General features: G+C 48.8%; 1 protein-coding gene across 1 annotated transcript; it reads right to left on the reverse strand.

The window, feature by feature from the left end:
* Window positions 1-367: 367 nt before the first annotated feature.
* On the reverse strand, window positions 368-9,768 carry PDE12 (phosphodiesterase 12). Its single transcript, XM_040407684.1, has 3 exons — window positions 8,526-9,768; window positions 6,328-6,406; window positions 368-885 (listed from the first exon to the last, which is right to left on the reverse strand). The coding sequence occupies exons 1-3, from the start codon at window positions 9,696-9,698 to the stop codon at window positions 443-445; spliced, it is 1,695 nt and encodes a 564-aa protein (XP_040263618.1). The 5' UTR covers window positions 9,699-9,768; the 3' UTR covers window positions 368-442.
* Between the last annotated feature and the right edge of the window lie 1,086 nt (window positions 9,769-10,854).

The raw sequence follows: 10,854 nt of genomic DNA on the forward strand, positions 1-10,854 counted from the left end.
TTGTGGCACGAATTTGGTGCAGAAATGGCACATATTATTCCACAGACATGGGGCAGGAGCAGATGCCGGTCACATCAGTAAACGTGGGCCAGTGAATGTAATGTGGAGCATCTGAGATCTCCATAATGCTCAACGAGGCAAGGAGACCACAAATCGCTTGAGAGACATAGACATTCGGGGACATAACGTTGTCTTTTATGGAGGCGGTTGGGGTTCCACAAACTGGTTGCTGCCCTGCTCTTTTAATGGGAAGCAGCCAGCCATCACATCAGCTCATTCATGACCTACCGCAGCTTAGCCAGGTCTGTACCACTGGGTTCATAGGCATCGGTTTAGGATACTTTACTGTAGAAAGAAGACCCATAGCAATGCTGAAGACATTTTATGGAGAACAGTGTTAGTATCAGCAGCATAAAATATGACATGTAATCATGGATGGAGCTTACTTCCACCTTAGGTCACATATAAGAGCTATATGGTCAGAGGGGTGTGAAACGCTAGGCAGAGCCTGGTGGCTGGTGACTTCTTCATGACTTGGCATAGGAATCACTTGTTCCACATCTAAACTTTCAGAGTCAATGAATATATAATCTAAGCAGCCATGGAAGCCACCCACATAATTGGTGTAGGCAGGCTCCCCGCTGGCGCTCTTTAGTTTCAGAGGGTGGCTGAGGGACATGTTGCAGCGTTCCTCATCTCCATTCGATGTCCAGTCTTCATGGTCCTCAGCGATGGTCCCATCTCTTACGAAACTGTACATACCAGTGGAAGGGGTGCTATTAAAATCTCCACAGAATATGATGGGAATGCCAGGGTAGAGTTCGTATGCCACATGTCGGATGTGAGATAAGGCAACAGCTATCTGAAGTAACCGGATGTTGCCACCTGGAAAGACAGAAACGAGGGCATTCAGATTTAAAAAATAATAATATCTGACCACGAGGAAATTTATCATGGTCTGTACATCAGTTTTCTGGTGTTAAGAAGCGTCACACATTTTGGCACTAAGTTGTGCAAAAAATGTTTTACTTTTAGAGAGTTAATGCCGTTCATGGCACTTAAAGAAAAAGAAAGTGGGTGGGGCTTAGTGGAAGGGTGCTGACATCATCATTTGAAATAATAAAATTAATTATACCACCACTAATAGTGTATATGCAGTGGTATCTGATTACACCCAAATCTAACAGATAACTTTTGTAAACTGGGAATCATTAAAACGTAACCTTTACTAGGTCATTTAAAATATTGATTCACATTTGGTGGGAGACATCAATAACAGTAAATTACCTCCACTATATCACATTGTATATGGTTATAGAAAAAATGAGAAAACGGTAGATCTCACCTCGTCTGAGCAGGATCCACAGGTAGGTCCTGGCAGTTAATGGTGCCTATGACCGGTGTGACCAGGGTGCTTGTGTTGTATTGGCATTACATCCACTCCTACGCCACCCTATTTTGGCTTTCCTGCCTGTCTAGGGGTAGGGGGCTGTAAAGTGGACCTGCCTACCACACATGGAGCACCCGCCCCGACAGGGGCGACCCCACACCGAACCTTTCCCTGGGGTATGGGTCTAGTGTTCTATAAAGCCCTAATTACAATGCCGTACATGCCATGTTTCTGTCTTTCTTGACATCATCAGGGGCTTCACATATGTATTCAAGGACAAATAGAGATCAAGGTGGTTTTTGCCTCGTATCATCACACGGGATAGTGGGTAATTCTTATCCTCACTGTATCATGGGAAGTGTCCCATGTCAGTCTGTGTCTGACATCTATTTGTCCTTGAATACATATGTGAAGCCCCTGATGATGTCAAGAAAGACAGAAACATGGCATGTAGGGCATTGTAATTAGGGCTTTATAGAACACTAGACCCATACCCCAGGGAAAGGTTCGGTGTGGGGTCGCCCCTGTCGGGGCGGGTGCTCCATGTGTGGTAGGCAGGTCCACTTTACAGCCCCCTACCCCTAGACAGGCAGGAAAGCCAAAATAGGGTGGCGTAGGAGTGGATGTAATGCCAATACAACACAAGCACCCTGGTCACACCGGTCATAGGCACCATTAACTGCCAGGACCTACCTCCACGGTTGTGGATCCTGCTCAGACGAGGTGAGATCTACCCTTTTCTCATTTTTTCTATAACCATATACAATGTGATATAGTGGAGGTAATTTACTGTTATTGCTGTCTCCCACCAAATGTGAATCAATATTTTAAATGACCTAGTAAAGGTTACGTTTTAATGAGTCCCAGTTTACAAAAGTTATCTGCTGACATCATCATTCCAACATATTTATCCATAGCTTAAAGGGCTTCTGTCACCCCCCAACTTTCAGGTTTTTGACTTATTATATTTGTTAATGTAAGCAGATTCTATATATGCCCCTCTTAATCCTGCACCGTACCGCTCAAAGAAGGACGGACGCTCCTTCCTCAGTGCGCCTGCGCCGTACCAGTCGTCATTCGGTGCAGGCGCTCAGAGAAGGACGGACGCTCCTTCCTCAGTGCGCCTGCGCCGATGACGTCAGCCCTACACCCGGAAGAGAGGTAGAGCTGACGTCATCGGCGCAGGATTTGAGGCTGCAGGCAGGGCCAGCGAGAGGAGGAGAGCGCTCGCTGGCCCTGTCAATCAAGTGGAGAAGGGGGCGTTTTTTCAAACAGAGGATGCGGCAGCTACCAGCAAGTCCGCCCAACTTGCTGGTAGTGAAGAAATTTACATATAATAAAAGTACGTTTTTTACTGTAATTACTGCACAGCCCGAGGTAAGAGGGACATATATGGAATCTGCTTACATTAACAAATATAATAAGTCAAAAACTGAAAGTTGGGGGGTGACAGAAGCCCTTTAAAGGGGCATTCCCATCTTAGACATTGGAGGCATATTGCAATGTCCGATAGGTACAGGTCCACCTCTGGGATCCAGATCTATACTTCGAATGGAGTCGCAGAGCACACTGTGGCATCTGCGGCCACCCTCCATTCACTCCTATCATGGGAGCGCCAAAAATAGCCAAGTGCTGGCTTGGCTATTTCCGTAAACCCCCATAGAAGTGAACGAAGCGGTGGCCTTGTTTGCGTAGGGCTCTTCCCATTCATTCCAATGGGTCTTTCAAAAATAGCAGAGTGCCCTGCTCGGCTATTTTCGGCACTCCCATAGGAATGAATGGTGGTCACGCCTGCACGGTGCGCCCTCTGGCACTTTGCGGGCTCCGTTCTAAGTATAGTATCCTATCCTAAGTATAGTATCGAATGTTTAAGATGGAAATACCCCTTCAAGGCCTTGTTCACAAGTCTTATTGACAAGTCCTCAATGATTTACGGATGTGAGCTGTCCATGTTCTCCAAGGACAGCACATGTACCCGTTGATTTCAACGTGTTTATTTACACATCCGTGATTCTCAACTGAATGTGGGTCAGAGAAAACAAAACAAAACACGGAGACGTGCACTATTTTGGTCCATGAATCGGCCCAACTATGCCCATTGAAATCTAAGGGGCCCCTGAAAAACCACTGACAACACTGATGGCATCCATGTTCTACTACTGGTAGATGTTCTGGAAATTAATTTTCAGCCTAGCCATGTCCGTGGAATACGGATGACAAAAAACAGAAACCGACCAAACACGGATCCTTGAAGGATGAACTACTGACCGTCTTGTCACAGATGTGTGAATAAGGCTTAAGGGGTTGCCTGGGCTACAGGTGTTGACGACCTATTCTCAGAATAGTACATCGATATCCGATCCTGTGGGGACCCAACACCCCCACCGATCAGCTGTTTCGGACAGCCACAGCACCAGGAACTACAGTGTATGAAGCTCCGTGGTCCTGGGCCGGAAAGTACATAGTGCGGTGCCATGGCTGCCCAAAGCAACTGATAGGTGAGGGTTCCGGGAAGTCGTACCCACCACAGATCAGATCCTAAGGATAGGACATCAATATCTGTAGACCGGACAACCTGGGATTTCAGTTTGATATAAAGCTGTACATACGCAGGCCGAATATGCGGCAAATTTATTGACAGCTCTGCACCTCTTTATAAATTCACCTCAAATCAGGGTGGATAAAAATCAATGATTTTCTGTTTCTGATGACACAAAGATTTGTAACAGGGTTGATGTTCCTGGAGGGATACACCAAATGGAAAAGGATTTAGGAAAACTAGAGGAATGGTCAAAAATCTGGCAACTAAAATTTAATGTTGATAAGTGCAAGATAATGCACCTGGGACGTAAAAACCCAAGAGCAGAATATAAAATCAGTGATACAGTCCTAACCTCAGTATCTGAGGAAAGGGATTTAGGGGTCATTATTTCAGAAGACTTAAAGGTAGGCAGACCATGTCATAGAGCAGCAGGAAATGCTAGCAGAATGCTTGGGTGTATAGGGAGAGGCATTACCAGTAGAAAGAGGGAGGTGCTCATGCCGCTCTACAGAGCACTAGTGAGACCTCATTTGGAGTATTGTGCTCAGTACTGGAGACCATATCTCCAGAAGGATATTGATACTTTGGAGAGAGTTCAGAAAAGAGCTACTAAACTGGTACATGGATTGCAGGATAAAACTTACCAGGAAAAATTAAAGGACCTTAACATGTATAGCTTGGTAGAAAGACGAGACAGAGGGGATATGATAGAAACTGCTAAATACATAAAGGGAATCAACAAGGTAAAAGAGGAGAGAATATTTAAAAGAAGAAAAACTGCTACAAGAGGACATAGTTTTAAATTAGAGGGACAAAGGTTTAAAAGTAATATCAGGAAGTATTACTTTACTGAGAGAGTAGTGGATGCATGGAATAGCCTTCCTGCAGAAGTGGTAGCTGCAAATACAGTGAAGGGGTTTAAGCATGCATGGGATAGGCATAAGGCCATCCTTCATATAAGATAGGGCCGGGGGCTATCCATAGTATTCAGTATATTGGGCAGACTAGATGGGCTGAATGGTTCTTATCTGCCGACACATTCTATGTTTCTAGGTTTCTATATGTGTAATGTTTTTGGTAAATAAATTCCATTAATCCATTCACAATGTCCGGCTCTTCCAGAGGTTTTTGTAAGATTATTGGGCAGTTTCTCTGCCTACAAGATATTATCACAGATGCTTGGTTTACTTTTGCAGTTCTCAAAACTGAATTTGACTCAGCAGAGATCACAGGCCTCTTCTTCACAGCAAAAATGTTATAACATGAACAGAGTTGAGATAAATACCTTAATCCTAACTTCTACAAACCTATGAATGCAGAATCAACCTAATCAAACTAATATGAAAAGTTGTTTAAATCTTCATCTACTTGCATATTATAAGTTATACCAGCAAGAATTAGTCTTTATGTAGAAAACTATGATTTAAATCAAGCCTTACTGACTAGTGATTTAAATCAAATCCACCCTGCCACAAATCATTCCAATGGATTTTTCACTAAAGGCCCGTTCACATGGCGGGTTTTACCGCAGAATTTTGGTGCAGACAGCCACACCGATATTCCGTTGAAAACAGACGGCGGCCATGTCCTTTCTGCCTCTTAGGCTCCATTCACACGTCTGTGGTGTGTTGCGGACCCGCAACACACCCGCCCCGGCACCCCTAAAGAAATGCCTTTTCTTGTCCGCAGCTGCGGACAAGAATAGGACATGTTCTATTTTTTGCGGAGCTGAAGATCGGGGCCTCGCTCCGCAAATGCTGACAGCACACTGTGTGCTGTCCGCATCCATTCCGTCCCCATAGAAAATGAATGGGACTCATTTGCGGACATGTCAATGGAGCCTTATACATTTCAAGAGGAGACATAACTGACGATCGCGGAGCAGCAGCTTATAGCACTGCGCCGAGAAGGGACATGTTTGTTCTCGCCGCCGCTCCGCAGTCCTCGGTGCTACCGCTCATTGAAATCAATGCGAGGCAGAAAGGACGCGGCTGCCAGCGGGTCTGTACTAAAATCACACTGTAAAACCCGCCAAGTGAATGGGCCCTAAAGGTTCTTTTACATGGGCACATTCTGCCCAGTAATGCACAGCCTCAGCCTCCCCAGAGATAAGCGGTGCCAGGTGCCTCGCATATTATTTAGCCTTGGGCTGTACACCACTGAGGCCACTGACTGGCTGCAGCAGTATACAGGAGGTCTCCTCTGCAGCCACAACAATATGTCACTGGCTGATGTCTGGTGAAAGAGGACGGAGCAGCAGCGCTGGATTGGAGGAGCTGATGGTGAGGCAAGTTATTTCAGCATTTTACCAGCCCCGCAGCAGATTAGCATAATAACATAACTCGGACAACCCCTTTAAGGACAGCATCGTCTGGAGAAGCGCTCAGTCAGTCACCTTTTGGGTGGAAGTAAAGATGGGTGTTGGCCACACATATTTTTCTGGGAGGATCAGCAGTGGACTCCAGGACAGACACCTAGGAGAACAGATCACATCGAGAAATATTAAAATGCTGAAAAAATAAAAAAGTTAAAATTAAAAGTCACAATAACATGCAAAATCATCACTACCCAAGCAAGAGGCAGCTTTTGGGCCCAGTAAAGGTGTCCATACATGGTAGGTATTGTTCAGGCGAATACCCTTTTAGGGCTGCACGCCGACTTGTACTGCGCTGCAACATCACATCTAATGGCTGACACTGGGATCGAGGTGTGAAACGTCGCAACTGTGACCGTCACAAATCATCCAACACTGTTGGATTTTTGGTCGCAGCTTGTCAGTGACTTTGTCATCATAGAGCACCATACAAGTTGCATACGGCTTTTCTAGGATTTTTCTGTGTTTTCACAGCTCTAAAATAGTCACCCGACAGAAAGTGCAGTAACTTTTGAGACTCTGTCACATATCACACAAGGCCGTATAGCCCCAACCTTAGGCTATGTTCACATTAATCCAGTAGCCTGTTCTAGCAGAGGAACAGGCTCCTGGAGTTACTGTATCCAGCGTAGCCGTATACCGCCATATACTGCTGCATCCACATTCACTATAATAGGATCCAGTGGCTTTCTGCATGCAATGGTATTTGTACGGCCGAAAAGCCGTTGTATCCCATTATAGTCAATGGGGAAGCAGCAGTATGCGGTGGTATATGGCTATGGCTTCTTTCACACTAGCGTTAGGCCTGTCCGGCAGACTGTTCCAGCAGGGGAACAGCGTGCCAGATCCAAACCTCCGGCAGCACACGTGTGCAAGTGTTAGTACGGATAGACAAGCCTAACTATAATGGGAACGGGCGGGAGATGCGGCACGGCAAACATGCAAAGAGGCAGCCGGACAAATACTGGAACAGCCTAAGGCCCCTTTCACACGTCAGTAGAACGCGGTCCGCGAGATACCAGACTGGCATCCTGCTGAGTGCAGGAGAGCACGGCGTCATTGGTTGCTATGACGCCGTACGCTTCTTGCCGCCGCGGCTGTACAGCAATACACTTGTGATGGATCCTATTTTCCCCCGTTTTGATTTCACACAACCGCATCCTAACGGAACGGATGAATCAAAACGGATCCGTTTTATTCTGGTATTGAGCTCCTCTGCCGGATCTCAATACTGGAATTAACAAGGCAAGTGTGGAAGTAGCCTTAGAGATGTGAACACACCCTTAGGGTCCGGCCACACGGGCAGGTTTCCTGATGCAGTTTTGGAAGCCAAAATCAGGAGTGGATCATAAACGGAGAGAAAGTGTAAGGCTGCGTTCACACCACTGTGGTGCCGCTGTGCTTCTGTTGTGGACTGCAAACTGTGATCTGCAAGAGACGGTGAAAGATGGAATGTGTCCATTTTGTGGCAGGGAGACACAGACTCGGATGCCCATGGAAACACACAGAAACCCATCCGTGTCCGTACCGCAAAAGATAAAACATTTTTCGCTGCATCTTGGGGTTGGGTCCGCACACCAATGTGAGTGCACACAGTCGATGCCAGCGTTTTTGCGGACTCGCGGTTTGCAGACTCCACAACACGGGCACAGCAGCACCACGGTCGGATGAATGTGGTCCAACAGCAGGCACCTCTCCAGTGGAAACCAGGGACACCACTTTAAAATCTAACAGCTAGGCTGTGGAGCAGTTTTAAAAACTGCATGGTGTGCACATTCCTGTTCACTTCAATGGCACATTTGGCCGCTGCTGAAAGAGTATAAGGCACACGAAAAAATAAAATTAAAATTGTGCCAAAGAAAAAAAGGCTCCTCGTTGTCACTACTGATAGGCTACATAATAAATCATTACAACTGGAGTATGATGGAGTTCCCCTTTAATTGCAGCTCATGTGGCTAAGCGCACAGGAAGTGGAGCCTGTGTCCACAGCAACCAATAAGATTACGCCACTCATTTTCCGGCAGCCCTCTGAAAAATGGAAGCAGCAATCAGATTGGTTGCTATGGGGGGAAAAAAAAGCCAACCTATCAGATCCCTGCTTTTAGCCCTCTAGGCTGCCAGCGATGAAAGCGGACACGTCATTGGTTGCTCTTTAATTTTACAAGCACGTGGTATCAACCTGCTGTGGAACTACAGCTCCCAGCATGCCCCTTCACTACCTGTAGGGCGGAGGACCTCTGCAGCATCTTCTCCTTGGCGGCCGCGAAGCAGGACAGGCGCTGGAGCATGTCGTCGTGCAGCGGGTTCCCGGTCAGCGCCTCCCCCAGCAAGATGTCGTGCTGGCTGCACAGGCGGAAGCGGCCGCGCCGGTAGAACGTAGCCAGGCCTTCGTGCTGCTTGTCCTTGAGGCGGAAGAGTCCTTCCAGGCCAAAAGCCTCCAGCGCCGGGGCCAGGCTGTCCGAGAAGACGGCGCGGTCCACCTCCTGGAGGCAGAGCAGGTCGGCGCGGTAGCCGCTCAGCTCCTTGCGGATGAGGCAGTGGCGGTACTCCAGCTCCAGGGCGTAGGGGGCGCAGTAGGGGAAGAGCACGGTGCGGGCGTGCTCGGTCTGCGCGTACACGTCGGCCAGCAGGTTGTAGGACACCGTCCGTATCGCCGGCTCCTCGGTCAGGCGCTGCGTGTACAGGTGCCGCCCATCGAACGTACAGGCCCCGGGCCCGGCCTCCACGGGGCCCTCCACCTCCAGCTCCCGGCTCTCCCCGACCCTCTGGCCGTCTCCGGGGGTGCACCGTACTTTAAGCCGCAGACCGATATCCCCGACAGCCGGGGTGAAGACGCGCTCGTGGCCGGCCTCCACCCACTGTGGCTGGGCAGGGCTCCCAGGAGAGTCCCCGGCTTCCCCTCCGGCCTGCTGCTTGTACCAGACGAAGAGCGAGCGGTCGGGATCGGAGAACTCCAGCCTCAGGCGCGGGCAGACCGGGAAGCCGGCCATGACGTGCCGGGGTAGGTCCAGCTCGTGGCAGGTCGGCGGGTTCCGCTCCACCCGGTAGATGACGTTCCCCACCAGCAGCTCGGCGCCGTCCTGCCAGGCCTCCGCGTTGGTCGCCGCCTCGGACACCGGCTGCCCCAGGTAGAAGAGCCGCACCGGAGGCCCCGGGGCCGGCGGCTCCTTTCGCTTCTTGGTCTTGGTGGCGCTGGCGGAGATTCGGGCCAGGGCTCTGCCCAGCGGCTCGGTCTGGTCCCTCTGCAGCTGCCGGTGGGAGCCGGACAGGGTGAGGGAGATGCTGAGCTTCACCTCGGACGGGACGGCCCTCACTACCGCCTTGTCCATGCTGCCCGCCCGGCCGAAGAGGCGCAGCGCCCCGCTAAGCAGCCGCGATGAGACGCCGCTCATTGTACCGCCCTCTGCTGGCTGCAAACCACAGCGCCACCTGCTGGGCGATCGCGGGACTGCACCACGTGCTGCCAGTGATGCTGGACCTGGTTTAAGAATTAAAGGGGCTCTTCCATGACTAATGTAAAAATGTTTAAATCGGACATCATACAGTACGTGGCAAACTCTTTCTAAGGCTAGTTTCACACTAGCGTCAGGGGACTCCGGTGGGTGAACAGCCTGTGGGATCCGTCCTGCCGCTAGTTCACGTGTGCCCCCGGACTGCCGCTCCGTCCCCATAGACTATAATGGGGTGGGGGCGGAGTTCCGGCGGCGGCACGGCGAGAGGCAGCTGGACTAAAAGTACTGCATGCAGAACTTTTAGTCTGGCTGCTTCTCGCCGGAACAGCCTGCCGGAACAGCCTGCCGGAGTCCCCTGCCGCTAATGTGAAAGTACCCTAATTCCTCTTTGACACGACCGTTTTTTTTTGTTCCATTTACGGGCCGTTTTTTGCGTTCTGTATATGGAACCATTGAATCAAATCATTTCAATGGTTCTGCCAAAAAAAAAACAGGAATGTAATCCGTATGCATTCCGTTTCCGTTTTTCCGTTCCGTTGAAAGATAGAACATGTCCTATTATTGCCCGCAAATCACGTTTTCGTGGCTCCATTCAAGTCAATAGGTCTGCAAAAAAAACGGAACACATACAGAAATGCATCCGTATCTGTTTCGTTTTTGCGGAACCATCTATTGAAAATGTTATGCCCAGCCCAATTTTTTCTATGTAATTACTGTATACTGTATATGCCATACGGAAAAACAGAAGAGAAACGTAAAACAAAAAACAGAACAACGGATCCGTGAAAAACGGATCGCAAAACAGTGAAAAAGCCATACGGTCGTGTGAAAGAGACCTAACAAAGCTAGAACCAGCCCTGTACCTCACATGGATCCAAAGATCTCCCCATTCATTGCTCTGCTAGATTTATATCAGGGGTGTGTCCTGTCTGCTGCAGCTCTCACCCTATCATAACTCAGGAGGCAGTTGAAAGATGAAACAGCATGTGCTTCCATCTCAGTAAGTAGGACTAAGAAGAAGAACAAACAGCAGGTGGCGCTATACAGATAGATTTTATTGAATAACTTAGTGGCTATATAACATTTTTAATCACGT

Source organism: Bufo bufo, chromosome 9 (genome assembly GCF_905171765.1).
Source record: "Bufo bufo chromosome 9, aBufBuf1.1, whole genome shotgun sequence".
NCBI classification, from domain to species: Eukaryota; Metazoa; Chordata; class Amphibia; order Anura; family Bufonidae; genus Bufo; species Bufo bufo.

Bases quoted from the DNA above. Each gene is read 5' to 3' on its own strand.
- PDE12 (XM_040407684.1), bottom strand. From the start codon at position 9,698: ATGAGCGGCGTCTCATCGCGGCTGCTTAGCGGGGCGCTGCGCCTCTTC. The intron at 6,407-8,525 runs GTAGTGAAGGGG...CTGTTCTCCTAG, and splicing joins AGAGGTCCTCCGCCCTACAG to GTGTCTGTCCTGGAGTCCAC. The intron at 886-6,327 runs GTGACTGACTGA...CTGTCTTTCCAG, and splicing joins TCTTTACTTCCACCCAAAAG to GTGGCAACATCCGGTTACTT.